General features: G+C 40.2%; 2 protein-coding genes across 16 annotated transcripts in view; one reads left to right on the forward strand and one right to left on the reverse strand.

Moving 5' to 3' along the window:
* The window catches only part of CASK (calcium/calmodulin dependent serine protein kinase), a 357,939-nt gene that overhangs the window by 159,523 nt on the left and 177,726 nt on the right, over positions 1-20,690 (reverse strand). The gene's annotated exons all lie outside the window — the stretch shown is intronic.
* GPR82 (G protein-coupled receptor 82) lies at positions 11,132-16,373 on the forward strand. Its single transcript, XM_058713445.1, has 3 exons — positions 11,132-11,383; positions 13,995-14,054; positions 14,188-16,373. Exon 3 carries the CDS (start codon positions 14,222-14,224, stop codon positions 15,230-15,232), a length of 1,011 nt encoding a protein of 336 aa, XP_058569428.1. The 5' UTR covers positions 11,132-11,383; positions 13,995-14,054; positions 14,188-14,221; the 3' UTR covers positions 15,233-16,373.

Here is a 20,690-nt window from a genome sequence, read left to right on the forward strand (position 1 = left end):
AGAGGAAATTATAATTAGCTTGGCATTACAGTCATAAACAGAGTCCAAATGAGGCACCCTGAGAACACAGAAATCTTTTCTGAGAGTTAAACTACAAAATGCAAACATCTGAGCATAGATATGCAAATGATTTGAAAGCCTAGAAAGTCTCCTAGGCCAGGGAGTGACCTTTAAATGTATTAACATAGAAGATGTTGGTTCTGACCATCCAAACAGAGTCCCAGAGAAGAGTCTTGAACAATGGAGCAGTATCATCATCCCATCAGTAAGGCCCTGGCAGGGATGATGGTGGGGCTGGATCCAATAGGTCTTCTTGGCCCAGTGACATTAAACAGTAATAAATAATAGAACCGAGAGTCACTGTAACAGCCAGGTTAGAAAGTTGGCTGTTGCAGCCAGACTGCCCTAGTTCAATTTCTGGCTCCACCACTTACTATGCAACCTTGGGCAAACTCTCTTTCTTCTACTGAGAAAACAAGGAGTACCTAACTCATAGTGTTGTTATGAGGACTGAGTGAGTTAATAAATCTACCTGGTCAGGAGGAAACATTCAATATATGTCATCCAAATACTCAAATGGCCAGAAGGTGAAGGTGAACATCATAACTTGAAAGGTATACAGTGGAAGCTGATCTGGATCGAATGAGGTAGGGGGAAGAAACTCACAAAGGGTAATCATTTAACTTCAGATTTCATTAATAACAGCAATGTCCAGGACAAGAGTGGCGACAGACTGGTATTGCGCTAGTCAGAACCATACTCTGAATGTTGAACAAATAGAAGAGGACAGTGAGGGCACCTTGCAGGATCCCAGAAAACCAGGTGAACGAATGAGATTATGTTGCCTTAAAGCAGAAGACTAAAGGAAAGATGTTAGAGCAACAACATGCGTGTGTAGCTTCAGGGAGCAAGCTGAAAGAGGATTAGCGAAGGATGGGATTTGTAAGCAGCGTGTTTCTCCAGATCGTAAGACAGGGTTTTCTAATAATTACAGATCTCACATAGAATAGAAAGCCAGTGAGTTATTTGTTAGTAGAAGCGTTTCAATATAGTTTGGATCCCCAGCAGGCTGGGAAGGTAGCAGACAATTTTAAGTATTTAATGAAGTTTGGATTAGATGTTCTTCAGATCCCCTTATTTAAAACAAAATTTTTAATGTTTATTATTTATTTTAAGAGAGCGAGCGAGCAGGGGAGGAACACAGAGAGAGGGAGACGCAGAATCGGAAGCAGGCTCCAGGCTCAGAACTGTCAGCACCGAGCCCAACGTGGGGCTCGAACTCATGAGCCGTGAGATCATGACCTGAGCCAAAGTCGGTGCTTAACCGACTAAGCCACCCAGGCATCCCTAGATCCCTTTAATAGAAGTTTTGGGTCTTACAGAACATTAACTGCCTGCGTGGCAAGCAGGGGCCACCTGCGATCTAGCTGTGCCATATGTGCCACTACAGTAACGTCGTTGGGGCTACTCAGATGTGTGTATGTTGGGGGGGGGCAGGGGAGGGTCGGGAGGCTGCTTGATGTACGGTCAATGCTCCCCAAGCAGTTTCCCTCAATCTTCTTTTGTCGTGAATTTGACCTAGGTCTCTTGCTCAGCATGTAGTAGGCATTTCTATTGCTAAACTGTTTAAACTCTAAAGTGAGTTGGTGTATTCTAGGAAGTTTGAGACCTTTTTTTTTTTTTCAATATATGAAATTTATTGTCAGATTGGTTTCCATACAACACCCAGTGCTCATCCCAAAAGATGCCCTCTTCAATGCCCATCACTCACCCTCCCCTCCCTCCTACCCCCCAACAGCCCTCAGTTTGTTCTCAGTTTTTAAGAGACCTTTATGTTACGTGCTTAGGTTTCTCTGCTTTCTTATTGACCCTTGGTTTTGTTTGGTAATCCGAGTGGCCCAACAGGTTACCACACTGCATTCTGAAGTGGGGACAAGGCATCTTTCCTATAAACCTACCTGGCTTCCTAGCATGAACTTGGGTGGGAATGATAATCACTCTAATCAGTTATATTTTCAAATTTTATCTAATGGCAAACTTCTGGACCAAAAGATTTTACTGACTTCTGTTAATACTGCTGGCAATGCTACTCTAGCCCCTTTCCTGTTATAGACATTTCCTTTCTACAGTTCCTGCCTCTTCTCGTGTTCTCTAAGACTTTCTAGTACCCCAATCCCCCATCTTTGCTTTGTTCCTTTCCTGCATACGGCAGCACCTCTTTCTCTTCCTCAATTCAGTTTTTGCTCTGTTTTCCTACTTTGTCTTTAAACTGGCTTCCTCACAACTTAGTGCCATCTTCTTTTTTGTGTGTTCCCTGATCTGTCACAGAAGCAGAAATGCTTCAGGTCTGCGTGGAAATTGTTTGGTACTCAAAAGAAAAACATTGTTTCCTCTATATCAAAAACAACTTTCAGCTGGTTGCAAAGGGAACTGATGAGGTTTGCATGCATGTTCATATTCAGTTCCCCTTTGTGGCCAGCGAGTCTTGAAAAACACTGGAACACACAGGGTCAGCTCCTATGGGGCCTGATTACACGGTTCCAAATATATGGGGCAACGAGTGAGAGGAATCAGCTAAGGAACTAAATGTGGGTCTCCTGGTCTGACAGTTTCCATAAGTAGCGACTACAACCCAGCATGGTAGGTGGGTGGGTCGGTGGGGTGGCAGGGTGGGAGGAAGCTACAATAGGGGAGAGTTACACTTATCCATCTTTCCACACCCTTTTGGGCTTCGGTATTGGAAAGGGTGATGAATTTATCCAGCTTTCAGGATCACACTAGTGAGAATGGGCTTTTATTTTAGTTTTACTGAAAAGCTGGATTAATATTCTGGAATCAGGAAAGGGATAAGAAGTACACAAGAAACAGCATGGATTCATGATACTTTTGATGTACTTTTCAATATAAGAAACAATCAAAACAAAATGACAGCTCCAAGACCAAAGTGGGACACAGTGGGCACCCTCTTTGCAAAGTAAACTCAACTTTTCTTTTTGAAATATTGCCCAAGAAACCATGGACTCTGAGGTAATAATGTATTAACCCCCAGAGAAAGAGCCAATGCAAACACACTTTTGGGGAAAAAATACAAAAATCAAGACAAAACGTTACCATAGCAAGCACATTTAAAAAAATGCGGTAGCTTAAAAACAGTAGATTGAAATTCCCTGCAGCTCCTCCCATTTAGAGGTGGAGTCTTTGCCCACCTCTTGAATCTGGGCAGCTATTGTGACTTCCTTTGACCAATAAAATGTGGTGGATGTTGTAGGACATCTGAGCAAAACCTTAAGATGCCTTGCAGCGTCTAGTTTTGTCCTCTTGGAAGCCTGAGACCATCACATTATAAATAAACCCAGTGGAAAGATCACACAGAGAGAGATGCTCAGTGTGCACGGCCATCCCAGCTGAGGCTCTGGACACGTGAGTGAGGTCATCGCGGACCATCCAGTCTCAAATGACTAAGAGGCTACAGAACTACAGGAATGACCCCAGGTGAGACTGACAGAAGAACTGCCCAGCTGAGCCCAGAACAAATTGCAGAACTGAAGAGGGAACATATGGTTGTCATAAGCTGTCAAGTCTGGGGGTGGCTTGGTATGCAGCAATGAAGACATGGTGCATATAAAATAGAAATAGAAAAGTATCTGTCCTGTTTCTAATGAGGTGACAATAGATACAGTAAGTAATTTCATTAACAAAAGAGGCAATGCCTTGAGTTATTTTACTTGAAAGCTGTGTCTGTGACGAAGACGGAGATAGCTATTTTCCAAACTACTGTAGGCTGGGGAGGTTACTGAAGATTTAGTAACAAACCATGTGTCCTCAGACATACAAAGAAGCATATGTACCCCCTGATGGAGAGAACTGAAAAGCCAGCCACCTGGTTAGGGATGTCTTAGATGAAAAGATCTGCAGAGTTTGTTAAGCCCACAGGAGGAAGGACTACAGGGGAGGAGAACAGTGACTTCACCTATGCCTTCTTCATTAGGTGAAATATGCTTTAAGTTACACTTATTAATAGACATGTTTTCATTATAAGCCTTTCAGTAGTCCTTATTTTTATTTTTTTTAAGTTTATTTATTTTGAGAGAGACAGAGAGGCAGCAAGTGAGGGAGGGGCAGAGAGAAAGGGAGAGAGAGAATGCCAAGCAGGCTCCGCACTGTCAGTGCAGAGCCTGATGAGGGGCCTGGACCCATGAACCGTGAGATCATGTCCTGAACTGACGTCGGATGCTTAACCAATGGAACCACCCACGCACCTAGCATTTCAATATTTTTTAACTTTTAAAACTATGTCCATGAGTTGCTAGGATTAAGAAAAAAAAAAAAGCTAAATAAAACTAAATGATTACAACTTTCACATACTAAAATGTCAGACTCTTTTTACTACCAGAATAATTGTAGTTGTGAATGTTCTACAAAGGTGACTCTTGTGATAATCACTGCTTCAAAACCAAAAGGTCCTCACAGGATGTACCCTATTAAAGGCAGATGAGTGGTAATGGGTTTTCATCTTAAGGACAGAAATCTCTGTCCATACAATTACTTATACTCTATCACATTTAAAGTGCTGTTCAGCTAGTCAAATAAAGTTTGAAGTTTATCGTGTTGTTAGAACTTAAAAAAACTAAACTTTTAAATTGTTTTACATTTCTAGCTGGAAAATAGAGCAATATGGGCAGCTCATGTTTCAGCCTTTAATTACAAGAGAGGTTTAACTAGGGCTGGTAATACATTGCCCTCTGCTGGCCAAAGCACTGCCAAAGAAATGAGTTACAGACTTGTGCATGAACACTTAACCTTGTGTTTTTTGTTTGGTTGTTTTTCCAATTTTCACTACTGGTATTTCTGGAGGTATGGCACTCAAGAGAACTTATGTTTCCCGGCTTCAACACTCTATTTGTTGGTTTACTAAAACAATACATTTTAGGCTGGTTTTTGACAGAGGACAGGGAAGAAGAGAAAACATGGCAATATCAGAAGCTATGCCAACACATAGCACAGTTGGAGAATTATCTCAACACCAAGACTTGTTTAGAGTGATGCCTTGAAATGACTACTTCAAGTCTAATATATCTGCGTCCATCAAAATATTATCAAGATGCATCCATCAATGTAAGAACTGATTTGGGCAAGGATCATCAGTGAATGCTAAAATCAACTAAGTGAAAGGGAAACAATACATTCACAGAGGCTCAAAATATGACCTTCAGATTACTTACCTATTACAAAGGGGGAAAATGTATCTTTATAATGGGGAGTTGGCAGGAGTTAATAAATTTCCAGATTGAAAACTGCAAACAGATATACAAAAGTGCAACACATTTTTGGGTCACTGGGGATATCTGGTCACCTTATCGAAGACAATAAACCAGATTCTGGTGGCAGGTAAGAATATGGGCTCTGAAGTCACACTGCCTGCATCCAAATCGAAGCCCTACGCTATAGCTGTTATATTAATATCAGGAAGTTATTTATCTTCTATGGGCCTAAATCTCCTCATCTAGAAAATGGTAGTAATAATAGTATCTATCTCAGAGATATTTTAATAATTGAATGAATATATATAAAAAGCACTTTGGTGGCTGCCATTTATTATTGTAGGTTTTCTGGAGGTAAGACCTCAGGTGCCCAACTATACCTCGCCTTCCCCTCACATCTCTCTTCTTGCCCCTTGAATAAGGACAAGAAGTGATGTGGAGCAGGGGACTTCACTTCAAGACAACTGTATCTAGAAATTCAGAAGAAATGATTGGTAATAAAGTGGCCAGGAAACCCTGGTCTTGGGAAGAAAGGGACAGTGGTGAGAGTTCTGCCTTTTTAATTCCCCAAATCTCCCTGCAATACAAGTTACTGTTTCCCAGGGCGTAGGTGTGGGTATGTGTTTTGTACCTGCGGCAATCTGATGGCCTAAATTATTTTTAGAATTCTATCATCAAATGTTTCCTTTTCAGGAATTTTTCTATCTACTTTTGGCTTTTCAAAGAGCCTTAAAAAAAAAAAGTACGGCAGGCTCAGAAGCATGTGAACTAACCTTAAGTCACTCAAAGATGTTGAAATTCAAAATGTGACTGCCCTCAAAAATACTTTTTGCTTCATCTAATCTGATGCTGAAGTTTCTTCCTTTCCCTGAACCTGATTTGCCATCTACTTTCCGACTGCCACCTCTGAGGTCATTCCTTTTTTTTTTTTTTCTGATTTTTTAATGTTTTTATTTATTTTGAGAGAGAGAGAGAGAGAGAGAGAAAGAACAGAGTGCAAGCAAGGGAGGGGCAGAGAGAGAGAGGGGGAGACACAGAATCTGAAACAGGCTCCAGACTGTCAGCACAGAGCCCGATACGGGGCTCGAACTCACAAACTGTGAGATCATGACCTGAGCTGAAGTCAGATGCTTAACCGACTGTGCCACCCAGGTGCCACTAGGTCTTTCTAATTCTTAGGACTGCCACCGAGACTGCTACAGTGTTTCCGTGGTGTGCCTTTCTAGAAGACCATGTCTAGCCACTGCATGCAAACCTACGTGAAAAGGCAAAAGCCAAATATAATGAAACTTTGATTAGTAGGTCCATTTATGTTTTGTCATTGGACCCTTCTTACAAAGCTCATCACTTTTCTGTGCGGTTATCAACTTCCCAACTCCGGACCGTAATTTCTGCTGTTTTTAAAGTTGTTCTTGAGGGAAATACTCCCACAATTTGCTGAGAAATCAGCTCCTCAAAGTAGAGGCTCTTTACACCCTGATTAAGGGTGGGCCGGCCGCAAGAACAGCTGCTCGCTGTAGCAGCGGGGGCCAGCGAACAGCACCCTGGAGATGCGGCTGTGGCCAGACACCACATCCTGAAGGGAGCAGGGGGCTCAGCAAGCATTGAACAAACCACAGCTTTGAGTAACAGGTCTGTGCTGCACTCCTCCTAAAGGTAACCACTGGCTTGGGTGTGCACTGAACTGGATAAGAGGCTTCCACCGCCCCACTTTGGGAGAACTACTTATCTTTTGAACATGATGTTTTAACACAGACTACGTAAGTTAGGCCTACCTTCTCTTCCTGCACACCAGCCTCCTGTTGCTTGAACTCCTGATGCCAGAAAGAGTACTCAAAAAAGGCTAACTAAAGCCAGTTTAGACCCTAACCTAAAATAAGTGTCTGGCTGAAACACAGAGGTTCAGGTATGAGTGAGCTGTCTGGTGTCCTCTGGGTTCTGGCTCTGAGGGGAATTGGTAAGGGACCCTAATCCTGATCCCTCTAATCCATGTGAGTCTGGAAAAGTCTCATGCACCGTTGCTTTATATAGCTCACCATGGGTTGTCAAAATCAATTACCACATGCTTGCCCTCTGAACCATTCTTGCCGAACGACTCTCCACACGAATTCTGGGGTGAAACATTCACTTGATACACGAATATGTCAAAAGCAGGAAACTTAGCACAAGGCAGGGCTTATATTCTGGGGGAACTACTCTAATACCTCAAGAAGTAAATCATAAAGGTCAGAGCACAACATCTAGGAGATCAGTGTTTGGCAAATGATGTAGGAAGTGATTAGAAGTGCTGGACAAGAGTATTTGCACTTGGAGTACAGAAGCACAACTTTGAAGAGGGATGAATGGGAAAGATGAATGAGAACCAAAGAAAACTCCTGGTGGCCTGAATGAGAAAAGTCCAAGAGGACACTTTTACAGAGCACTTGTAATCCCTGAAATTTCTGCCTGACAAGTCATGTTTTTGTGAATTTAGTATTCTCTAATATTTACATTTTCCTACCAATTGTAGTATTTCTTAGAAAAGCAGAAATTTTAAAAGTCCTTATGTTTCCATTAAGGAATTCAAAATCACCTCAATCAAAAAGAATTTATACTGTTATTAATGGCTAAAAATTAGCTTGAAGTCCAAAGTTTGCAAAGACTAAAAAATAGGACTTGATTTCTTCCATAGTCAATTCTGCTACCTTAGAGCCTAGAATAGGAAACCCTGTCTGAACAAAGTTAAAAGTATTCAAAACTGTGGGGTGGCTGGGTGGCTCAGGTGGTTAAGTGTCCAACTCTTTTTTTTTTTTTTTTTTAATGTTATTTATTTTTGAGAGAGCACAACCGGGGGAGGGGCGGGCGGACACACACACACACACACACACACACACACACACAATCTAAAGCAGGCTCCAGGCTCCAGCACAGAACCCGAAGTGGGCCTCAAACCCACGAACTGTGAGATCATGACCTGGGCTGAAGTCAGATGCTTAACCGACTGAGCCACCCAGGCGCCCTAAGGGTCTGACTCTTGATTTCGGCTCAGGTCATGACCTCATGCTTCGTGAGTTCGAACCTGGCGTTGGGCTCCATGCTGACAGTGTGGAGCCTGTTTGGGATTCTCTCTCTGCCCCTGTCCTCCCAACCCTCAAAATAAACAAACAAACATAAAAAAATATCTTTAGAAAGTATTCAAAACTTGACCTCAGTTTCCTTACCCATAAGTAACACCAGGTACAACTGACCCCCAAGACAGACCAGTAATTCCTGCTTTCTAAGGCAAAGGATGAGATTGGAGGAAAAAAAAAAAAGTCACGTACTTTCAAGTTAATTTACTAGTTGTGTCACCTTGGGCATGCTATTTAACATATTATTTACCTCTTTGAGACCCAGTTTCCTCACATATAAAATGGGACCTCTGCCACTCATTGCTACAGCTCTCCTATGTAAACTACTCTGCCCAGTACCTAGCACAGAAATGTTGCTTAGTACGTGTTCTCTTTCCTTCTAGTTCCTCTGGCCTTTCAGAACCATTATGATTGTTTTCTCCTTTTGCTAATTTGTAGAGCATTTAAAGTCTGTATCACACATCACATATTAATCTGAATTCTTGGCTTGCTTGTTCAATCACTCTTGAATTTCCACACACCACTAGAAACAAAGTAGGAACTCCAATAAATATTCATTAAATGAATTGCACTGTTTAATACAGAGCACTAAAAATCAAGACAGGAAGAAATGGCAAAACGTACATCCATCCAGGCATTCTTGCTCAATAAATGATCAGTTGCCTGACAATTATTTTAATAAGTTGACTCTTCCCTGGTCCAATGGTTGACTGACATCCTGTGGTAGCCAGCTTCCAAGATGGCTCCCAATGATCATCACCTCCTGCTAATTACCTCCTCACACTGAATCACTGCTGGCTCTGTGGGACCAACATAATACTGCAGAAGTGACAATGTTGATTTCAGAGATAGATTAAAAAAAAAAAAGACATTGCATCTATGGTCTTCTTTTCTCCAATCACTTGCTGGGTGTGTGTGTGTAAGCCAGCCACCAAGTAGTGAGGACAGATGGCTACGTGATGTCATGCAACTTACGTGACATTTTCTGAGGTTGTTTTCCTCACCTTTAAATTAAATATATTTCATACTAATTATTTCACAGGGTATTGTGAAGATTGAATATGTAAAACACAGACCAGAATGCCTGGCACATAATAAGCTTTCATGCGATGTGGCTAATACTGGTGGTGGTAGTGGAAGCTATAGGAATTGACTGGATGTGAGATGTGAAGGAAAGAGGGGAATCGAGGAGGATTCCTAGGTTTTTCGCTTGAATAACTGAGGAGGTGATGGTACCATTTACTGAGTTTGGGGACAATGAAGGAAAGGCTGTGGAGAGCAAGGACATTTTCTTTTTCTTGGACTAAAGGTGCTTAAGCCTCAAAGTGGTAATATTAAAATTCTCTCTCAATTGCTTATAAACACAGCATTCCCCTTCCATTCTTTCTTCTCTAAATTACTTCAAACTTTTTTTTGTTGTTCTAAGTAATTCCTTCCTGGAACATGAAAAGTTGTTGAAGTAAAAATGATAGGAATTCCAGAGTCCAAATTACTGTGCAATCAATGGCCATATAATTCTGGATGAGTCACTGTTCATAATGAAGTGAGGGCAAGCATTACAAAGAACAGCAGCAGGACAAAATCCACTCAGGTAGTTCTCACTTTTGTTTTAGAGAGCACAATTTGCAAACATTAGGGAGGATTTGTGCAATCAACATGAAATAAGATATGCATTGGGGGTTATGAGAAATGGCAAGGTACTTCTATTAATTCTGAGTGAAGATTTACCGATAACTGAAGTGCTCAGGCTTGACGAAATTACATTTCTGTTCCCATTCTCAGACTCCCAGTGGTTTCACTGACACAAGGAAGGGTAAATGTGTGATGCAAGTCTGGTGCGCACTTAGCTTGCATTTAGTTACTAGTCCACAGACTCATTAATAACCATCTTCTTTATAAAACTGGTTTCACCATTCTTTACATCATAATAGAACTACTCATTTTATCCAAGGAATATTTGGTCTTCGGATTCTGGCACTTTCCAGGATTCTCCAAATCCATTAAGAAATGCTCCAACAGGGGCGCCTGGGTGGCGCAGTCGGTTAAGCGTCCGACTTCAGCCAGGTCACGATCTCGCGGTCCGTGAGTTCGAGCCCCGCGTCAGGCTCTGGGCTGATGGCTCAGAGCCTGGAGCCCGTTTCCGATTCTGTGTCTCCCTCTCTCTCTGCCCCTCCCCCGTTCATGCTCTGTCTCTGTCCCAAAAATAAATAAAAAACGTTGAAAAAAAATTTAAAAAAAAAAGAAATGCTCCAACAATGTATACTACTTTGAATCTGAATGGAGGACCACACGGGGCAATTCAAAGTACAATGGAGAGGTTCACTTGGTAACCAAGCTGGGATCGAAACCCCTGGGCGCAGTCTGTACTCACAGTGCACTGCTCCCACCCTCAACTCTTTATCCTTAAAACAAAGGCTTTTTCCCAAAGATGATCATGAAGTTCTGTTCTGGTTATATGATAATTTGATTCTAGTAAGCTGCTACGGGTAAGAAAAGTCTGGGTTTTCTTTCCCTTTATTCTTGGTAAAGATGAATTGCAAATGAACCATCCGCAGGAGATTTTACAGACAGGTTTGTACCAGTATTTTCTTGGGTTATTATGAAGCGGTTCCTTCTACCACTGTGATGTATAAAACTAGCTATGGGGGACTAAACCTTTGAACTTAATTAACATCAGACAAGCATGCTAATAAAGCTACTTGAGGTAAAACTGGTTCACGAAATAATCATAAGGAAGTACAATATATATATTGTCCGCCAAACTTCCTCCCACTACAGAAATAGAGAAATGAGGTTTTTTCAGAGGTAGTTGCTACATTTACCATAACTATTCAATTTCTTCAATACTGTTTAATTTCCTTTTTTCCCCCCTACTATAGTATGTGTCATGCAAGAATCTATTCACACTGACTAGACTTGAAAGATACCGGGTGGTCAGAGAATTTTCAGTCTGGAATTTAGCATCCCTGTCCTGAACAGCAGAGCCTGGGCTGGTGTAAACGACTCATACAGGTAAGACTGATCACTTAACCTCTAGCTTAAAAGTTTACTCTATAAAAACTCTAATAGGACTAAAGTGTTTACATTTTGAAAACTGATCATTACGGTCTTTTTACCTCCTTTCTGTTTGGAAGTGTTTGCTAAGTGTGAAATAGAAAAGCAAAGGCAACAGTAATAGATAGCAGCAGACGCCGTATGAGGCGGTGTAGTTTGCAAAAAGGGAATACAGAAGCACTATTACCTTTTTGGATTTTAATATATAGTGCATTATCTGCACATGGCTGGGGGGTAGGGTTCTTTTTTAATATCATTAGAAAAGGAAGCTTCATTTCTCACATAAAAATCTACTTGGATCAAATAAGTTTTTCTTAGGAAATAAACTGGCTTATTTCACTTTCTATTTGACTAATTTTTAAATCAGTCAAGTTACAGGTTAGGCTTTACATATTTACAACTGGTAATACACTAACTGCAACCAGATTCTTTTTTTCTGTTTTAATGTTTATTTATTTTTGAGAGAGAGACAGACAGACACACAGAATAAGAAGCCGGCTCCAGGCTCTGAGCTGTTAACACAGAGCCCAATGTGGGGCTTGAACCCACGAACCATGAGATCAAGACCTGAGCTGAACTCAGAAGCTTAATCAACTGAGCCACCCAGACACCCCTGCAACCCAATTCTAATTTGCTAGGCTGTCCTGGACTCAGATATAAACTCACACTGAACCATATGGACTGTTTTCTCAATAAAAATTGCAAAGAAATAAAATGATAGACAGTGGTAGACATTAATTAAGGGTCTCAGTATTGAACCTAGAGACACTGTACAGCTCTCAAGCTTTCAAGCCCTTGCGTGGGGACTGCTTAGCTGAAAAAATTATTTAAAAATTATAATAATGTATTTGGAAGAAAACTCTATTTTTTTTTTTTTTAAAGATTTTATTTTGTAAGTAATCTCTATACCCAATGTGGAGCTCGAACTCACAGTCCCAAGCATCAAAAGTTGCGAGCTCCACCAACCGGGCGCCCAGGTGCCCTCCCTTCCCTATTTCTGTAATCCAAGATGCAAATATTAAAAAGTGTGCCTCTGAAGAGGGGTAGAGAGTGAAATAGCTCTAAGGGGCTGTGGGCATATAAGAAGGTGGTGCATGGCATCTCAGAAGGCAGATGCATGGGAACATTTTTGTGTTTATCAAGACAGGATGTAATTTAAAAAAAGACTGAGAATCCCCACTCTAGATTTTTATAAAAGAGAATGTGGTACCTAGAAAGCTATGGTGATAAAAACAGAAATGTGGTACATTCTGAATATAGCTCATGATTCTTATCTGACCAGAATCCAAAAACTTGTTATTCCCACCTGAAAGGAACAAAGGATGAAAATAATAATGAAAAAGAGTTTGTGTGTGACTCTTCAACACTTCATGTGTACCATTTGATGCAAGAAAGATTTAAAAATAAGACATAGGGGCCCCTGTCTGGCTCAGTTAGAAGAGCGTGTGACTCTTGATCTCAGGGTCATGAGTTTGAGCCCCACGTTGGGTGTAGAGCTTACTAAAAATAAACAAACTTAAAAAAAATTAAAATGAGACATAAAAAAAGCAAAATCCACACCTGCATTTATGCTATGATTAAAATATTTTCTAAAAAATCATATTCTTTGAAAAACCAAGATACTAAATTATACACAAAGACACATGAGGGCACTCTAACCAACAAGCGTAGCAACTACAGTTTTGACATAGAATTTTAAAGATTTTTTTAAAAAATTGAAGTATGGCAGTTTAGCATTAAACATTTAAAATAAGAAATTACTGATGCCTTTTGGTAAAGACCCTGAAATTTTGGTGTCTATCCTTGGTCAACCGTACCTGCCTTCTGTTCAATCCAGGACCTTGTCGGAGTATTTGTGTAGAATTAAGTTTACTTCTTTTTTTTTTTTAAACTTCAAAATTTTTATTTAAATTCTAGTTAGTTAACATTAGTGTAATATTGGTTTCAGGAGTAGAATTCAGTGATTCATCACTTACATACAACACCCAGTGCTCATCACAACAAGTGCCCTCCTTAAAGCCCATCACCCTGGGGTGCCTGGGTGGCTCATACAATTAAGCATCCTATTCTTGATTTTCGGCTCAGGTCATGATCTCACAGTTCGTGAATTCAAGCCCCACCCACATCAGGCTCCATGCTGATGGTGTGGAGCCTGCTTGGGATCCTCTCTCTCTGCCCCCCACCCCCACCTCACTCATGCTTGTGCTCTCTCTCTCTCAAAAATAATAAACTTAAAACAAATACCATCACCCATTTAGCCCATCCCCCACACAAGTTTACTTGTGAAATACAGAGAGGATTCCAATAGTATTAGATTATAGATAGGTGCTTTAATCTAGCCATGAAAAGACACCATTTTGAAAAGCATGTACAATTTATGTACAATTAAGGTGATAATTAAAAATCATTCTTCTATTAATGTGGCCACAAAATATTTTTTGCAACTTTCCTTTGGCCAGTATATAGTGCTTGCATGTGCCTTAAAATATTTTAATTACCTTTCTAGGCAGAAGCCAAAGAATGATAAATCTCAGGAATTTAACTATTTGTATCAAATTTTGGTTTTTAGACCAAGGCACTATCCAGAATCACCTCTTTTATTTCCAGTGGACAACTGTGATTAGAAAAGGTGAGAAAGCCTCTGTACTTTCCCTTTCCATCCAGTACATTTACATTACTATTTTATTTCATCCAATGCTTTGGAAAAACTATTCAAATACCATCTATAATTTTAATATTAAATGTCTGCAATTCTGTTCTAGCACCTGTGACAAAATTCAAGAAAATTTGCTATAAATGAATAACAACTCAACATGTATTCAACCATCCAGGATCTCTTCCATGGCTCTACCAATCATTTATACCTTCCTCTGCATCATTGGTCTCTTTGGAAATTCTCTCTCTCAATGGGTATTCTTAACAAAAATAGGCAAGAAGACATCGACGCACATCTACCTAGCACATCTTGTGACTGCGAACTTGCTTGTGTGTAGTGCCATGCCTTTCATGGGTATCTATTTCCTGAAAGGTTTTCAATGGGAATATCGATCTGCACGATGCACGGTGGTCAATTTTTTGGGTACTCTATCCATGCACGTGAGTATGTTTGTCAGCGTCTTAATTTTAAGTTGGATTGCCATAAGCCGCTATGCCACCTTAATGAAAAAGGATTCAGTCCAAGAGACCACTTCGTGCTATGAGAGAGTATTTTATGGCCACTTACTGAAAAAATTTCGCCAGCCCAACTTTGCTAGAAAACTGTGTGTTTACATATGGGGAGTTGTACTCGGCATAATTATTCCAGTTATCATATACTACTCAGTTGTAGAGGCTACAAAAGGAGAAGAGAACGTGTGCTATAATCGGCAGACAGAACTAGGCGCCGTGATCTCTCAGACCGCAGGTCTCATTGGAACCACATTTATTGGATTTTCATTTTTAGTCGTACTAACATCATACTACTCTTTTGTCAGCCATCTGAGAAAAATAAGGACCTGCACATCCATTACGGAGAAAGATTTGACTTACAATTCTGTGAAAAGGCATCTTTTGGTCATCCAGGTTCTGCTAATAGTTTGCTTCCTTCCATATAGCATTTTTAAGCCCATTTTTTATGTTCTGCACCAGAGAGGGAACTGTCAGCAACTGAATTATTTAATCGAAATAAAAAACATCCTCACCTGTCTTGCATCAGCCAGAAGCAGCACAGACCCCATTATATTTCTTTTTTTAGATAAAACGTTCAAAAAGACACTATATAATCTCTTTACAAAATCTGATTCACCACATATACATCCCTATAGTTGACTTCTGACTAGAAAACACCAGCAAATAGAAAAGTGTTTGTATGGCGATTTAGGGATACTGGACTACATGATTAACAGGTCACAGCTTGATTGAGATAGCAGGCCCTAAGAAACCCTCTTTGGTTTTAGAAATAACCATAAAATTCACTTTCCAGCTCTACTAATACTGCAAGTTGAGATGTCAGAGACTTTCAGAGGCAAAAGTCAAGCATATTAAAAGGATCTCACTGCATATGAAAGCAAGAGACCATTTTCTCTTTCAACTCAACTGTGTATGCTTTTATTCAGAACAAAACATTTCATGACTGTAGGATAAAGCAGCAAATGGTTTATGACTTTTCTCCTTTCTAGTAGTGGCAATATAAGGGCCCACCTGGGCCTAGGGTTTTGTTGGTAACTTTAAAAATGAGTAAAAGAAAAAAAGTCAGAAATTTCCTCACCAAAGTCCTATCTAGATGTATGAATAGTAGAGTGTAAAAAGCCAAGGCTTTATAAATGCCCTATTTTGTATTGTCTGCTCATGTTACTGTGAGACCAATAATCATTGATTCCAGTATTTATTAAGCCAGTGTTTTTATATATTTGGGTTAGGCTTGGTCGAAATAAAAGGCTAATACAATGTCATTATATGCTAATTTTCATCACATCTTGTAAATTTTCCTCTGTATTCAATATAAATAATGTGATTAATGACAAATAGTACCTGGCAAGTAGATATGCTCAATCAATTTTTATGAAAATTAATGAATAAGTGATAAGGGCAGTATAACAGTATTGTTGTTGAGAGACTGGTCTCTGGAGTTAGAGTCCCTGGGTTTGATCCTAGCTGAACCTCTTCTCTTACTTAGGCAGACAATCCTCAGCAACTTACTTACCCTCTTAAAGTGTTAAGTTCTTCATTTGTAGAATGGAGAAATACTACGTAATTCATAGGTACTATTATTAAATCAGTTGATGTTACTATTACGAGTAGCTGTCATTTACTAAGCATTTGCTATGGGCCAGGCACTCTGCCTCTATGCTTTGCATGTATTTTAGTCATCACCACCATAAAGGATGCCAATTTGCTGATGAAAAAACTGAAATACATAGATAAGTCACCCCAATTTTCTCCAATGTCTAAATAAATACTTAAACTGTAAGCATTTCTTGGTCATTTCTTTCTTCCGTGTAATCTTGTCAGGAAGATAAGTGATGGTGACTATATCCTGTGCTATGTAATGAAAAAACAATGTTTTTAATGTGTCTTATTTTCCCCCAAAGATTGTACGTGCCTTTCGAGCTGTAGTCTGCTTTCTCTTTCTACTCCCACGGTACTTGCATTGTCTGTTCACATAAAAACCAGACAAAAAGTTAAATGAAACTGAAGTTGAATAAATGTTCATGGTAACCTGTTACTTTGTTAGAGACTGCTTAAAGACCCATTTATTCTCTACCCAGTGATTTCTTCAGTGCTCAAAAAGAAGTTTAAAGTAAGTTCACGTAGCACTTCTAAGCCTTTAATCTCATAGCATGTTTTTTGTTCCTGAATTACAAATGTGAACCAGTACGCTGTACAGATTCCCCAAGAGCCATGTGTTCAAAGTCACTAGAGGTTTTTCTAACACATCTGCAAAATTTTCATTAAAAAAGAATCAAAAACAAACAGTAAATATTTCCCCTCTTTTTTAGTTCAATGCTTAACTGAGAGAAGAACATGTCCAGAAAAAAGTCTAAAGTAAATGCATGCTGGCTTCAAATATTTTTAGTGTACATCTATTCTTTTACAGCAGCAATCTAATTTCCAGCTGATTAATTTGCAGAGACAAAGGCAGACCTGGGAACTCCAGGCGATTTCCCTAAGTGCTGGCTGTAAACAGAGGTGTCCGATCACCGCTATCATTTTTACATAAGTGATACAGCATAAATCTCACTGCAGTTCGGAGTTTTAAATATATATACATCTCCCCTAAAAATCATTATTAAAAACATCACTTTGGGGCACCTGGGTGGCTCAGTCGGTTAAGCATCCGGCTTCGGCTCAGGTCATGATCTCATGGTTCATGAGTTCGAGCCCCGTGCCAGGCTTACAGCTCGGAGTGTTGACCCTGCTTCAGATTCTGTGTCTCCCTCTCTCTTGGCCCCTCCCCCGCTCACACTCTGTCTCACTGTCTCTCAAAAATAAACATAAAAAATTTTTTTTTAAAAATCACTTTACCTTGCCACGACTTAAGTAAAATAAAAAACATATTACCAAGGTAGAGTTTCCTACATTTAAAAAAGGCAGGAAAAGAGGTGTACAATTTCTCCTTAAGTTACTCATTCTGATAGAAAACTCCCATTTTAGGGGCACTTGGTGGCTCAGGCAGTTGAGTGTCCAGCTTCGGCTCAGGTCATGATCTCACAGTTCAGGAGTTTGAGCCCTGTGTCAGGCTCTGTGCTGACAGCTCAGAGCCTGGAGCCTGCTTCGGACTCTGTGTCTCCCTCTGTCTCTGCACCTCCCCTGCTCACACTGTGTGTCTCTCTCTCCTTCAAAAATAAATATTTAAAAAAACCTCCCATTTTATTTCTCTGCACTGAGATTACCATGTTTATCTTCAACACCACAGATACTTTCTTGAACAGGTAATTGTACATCATGTTGGATTTTTTGTGTAATTGGCAAGCTGGCTATTCAATGTCATGGTTAATATTTTATATGAAATACTACTTTCTAAATTACTCTATCTTTAAAGTGTGCATTTCAGAAAAACAGTGCTCTAAAAATTTGTATTATTATAGCTAATATAGGATATCATGTTGTATGTTAGGTTATATTAGTTTCAGGTGCACAGCATAGTTATTTGATGATTCTGCACATCACTCAATGCTCATCACGATAAGTGTAGCTACCATCTGTCCCCATACAATGTTATTGACTATATCCCCTATGCTGTACTTTTCACCTCCATGACTAATTTATTTTATAACTGGAAGTTCGTACTTCTTAACCCCCTTCACCTATTTCGCCCATCCCCTCACTCCCCTGCTGCCTGGAAACCACTGGTTTGAGAAAAACAATGTTTTTAGCATGTGAGTTAGTCAAACACAATTTCAGAAGCCCCAAATTTTGACTTCTTGGCCAGTGAGATTATACCTTAACTATAGAAGACAGGATTGACAAATGTCTATTTTCCCTTTTATCCTTTCCATATACTCACTCTTGTTGAGGCAGCTTCCAAACCATTAATTGGGAACACAAACCATTAAGACTAGACAAAGCAACCTTAAGGACAAACTATTCAACCTGGAAGAATTTCTACTTCCTGGGTAGAAGAGGAAGATGTCAATCTCCCATATTTGCTAAGGACTCTTCGCAGCCTACCCCTGGCCTTGCAGTCTGCAGGGTGAAGGTTGTTAGAGACAAATGTGGGAAGACCAGCTGAAAGGAAATCTGGCTGTGGCAAACCACAAAGACACCATGGAGGAATACTGGTAATCTGGTAAGCATTTCAACCATGGACCTTCCTCTGACTGCCCCTAAGTTCCAACTGAATTGATATTAGTGGGAAGAATTACTACAACTAGAAAGGTGTTGTACCTGATAGAAAAAAAATGCTTGGTCTTATCATACATGCTTGCTGGCCTGGCTCAGAAAGAGGGGAGCAGTGAAAGAATTCACATCTAATAAGCAAGAGAAACAGTCATTCTTTTCCTTTTTATCTTTTTTGTTTTTAAAGTAAGTTCTACTTCCAACATGTGGCTTGCACCCACAATCCCAAGATCAAGAGTTGCATGCTCTACCGACTAAGCCAGGTGGGCTCCCCTCATCCTTTTCTTTCTAAATCAAGGAGTTCATTTTTTTTTTTTTTTTGGAAGGGTGGGGTGGGAGAAGGGAAGCACAGCAATTAGAAACAGGACATAAATTTAAGATGATCTTATAATTCATGGGATTTTTCTAAGTACAATTATTAAAACCCTACATTCAAGCTGAACATGTCCATTATGTTCAACAACCTCACAAAAGACATGCAGAAGAGGAATCAGCGTGTTTCTTATAATAGAGATTAAAATAAACGTGTTCTCATTTTAATGAGAATTTCAATTTCTTTCTCCAACATGAGGTGGAGTAAGAGACGTGGAAGAAGTGTCAGCAACCCAAAGTCACAGAGGAAGAAATACTGTATGAACTCCATGATGCCATGGGAACTAGTGTGATGTGATGAACACCTGTTTATAAAGTCTGGCCCTACGCAGGTGAAAGGGGAACTGAGAACAGAAGGGGACAAGAGAGCAGCCAGGCGTGTTCACCAGTTAGGAGGAAAACCATTTCAAGGAAGCTCATGCAGAAGCGCTTGGGTGGAGGCTTCTGGCTGAGTGTCTAGGACTGTCTGCCCATGGGGTTTTGCACACTTCTGAGAACTAAACACTGAGCCCCCAAACCTCCTGGGCAGAGGCCCCAATCAGAATAGAAAGTGACTGTGTGTATGGCCATTTGCATTTCGAGAAGCAGTGTAACTTCAGTTATTAAAATTGTACGTCAGTAGGGCAGAGCCACAGAAAAGTCTAAGAATTGCTTTGTCTCTCCACGCCCAGGTGATGCAGTGTAAGGCTGCCTCCAGGAGTTAGGAGAGACAAGACAGACCGAGGACTCTTAATGCTTAAGAGAACTTATGAAGGCAGGCAAGGGGCCAGGACTTGCATTTACCTTGCCAACTGTACTGTTTCTTCTTAGAGTTCTTTTAATTTAGGGGTGAGAGGAAGAAGAGAGAAAGAAATGAAACATAATGAAAGTTTTCACATCCTCTCACAAGAAACAGAGGAATAAAAGGGAAGAGGACAGAAAAACAAAACCTCCCCCCCCCCGCCAACCCCTGAAAAAAAAAAAAAAGAAAAAGAAATGAGCATGCATGCCTTAATTAATGCCTGTGGGGAGGTAAAGCAGGAGCAGTGTAGTATTATACAGTGGGTCTTAACCACAGGGATCTTTGTGCCCCAGGGGACCTTGAGCAATGTCTGGAGACATTTTTGATTGTCACAGCTTGGGGAAATGCTATTGGCATGCAATGAGTAGAGGCTAGGTAGAGGCAATAATACTAAGGACAGCCTCCCACAACAAAATACAGGGCTCAAAATGCCACTAGTGTGGCTGGTGGGAGAAACCTGTGCTATGATGACACACTTCGCTCAATTTCAAAGGATGACACAATTATTTCTTATGCAATTTCATATGAAACTGCTTCTCCAAAGCAAGTTCCCACTACAGGTCACGAGGTACCACATAGTCAAACCTAACTTTGATATAAACCAAACATTTTTAGACTCAATTACCATGAGTTCACAAAGAAATGCCTACCAAGTTAAGAAAAAAAGTAATACTAATCGATATAGTGCTAGGATCTTTGGAAAAAACCTAATGCTTTGGGATCAATGCCAAGAATTACTATACTACTACTATATAGTTGACTTATTTGCACTCATTGGTTAGTGTCGGTCTCCCT

This window comes from Neofelis nebulosa, chromosome X, assembly GCF_028018385.1.
Source record: "Neofelis nebulosa isolate mNeoNeb1 chromosome X, mNeoNeb1.pri, whole genome shotgun sequence".
In the NCBI taxonomy this organism is placed as follows: domain Eukaryota; kingdom Metazoa; phylum Chordata; class Mammalia; order Carnivora; family Felidae; genus Neofelis; species Neofelis nebulosa.

Excerpts from the sequence above, each read along its gene's own strand:
- GPR82 (XM_058713445.1), top strand. The coding sequence starts at position 14,222 with ATGAATAACAACTCAACATGTATTCAACCATCCAGGATCTCTTCCATG.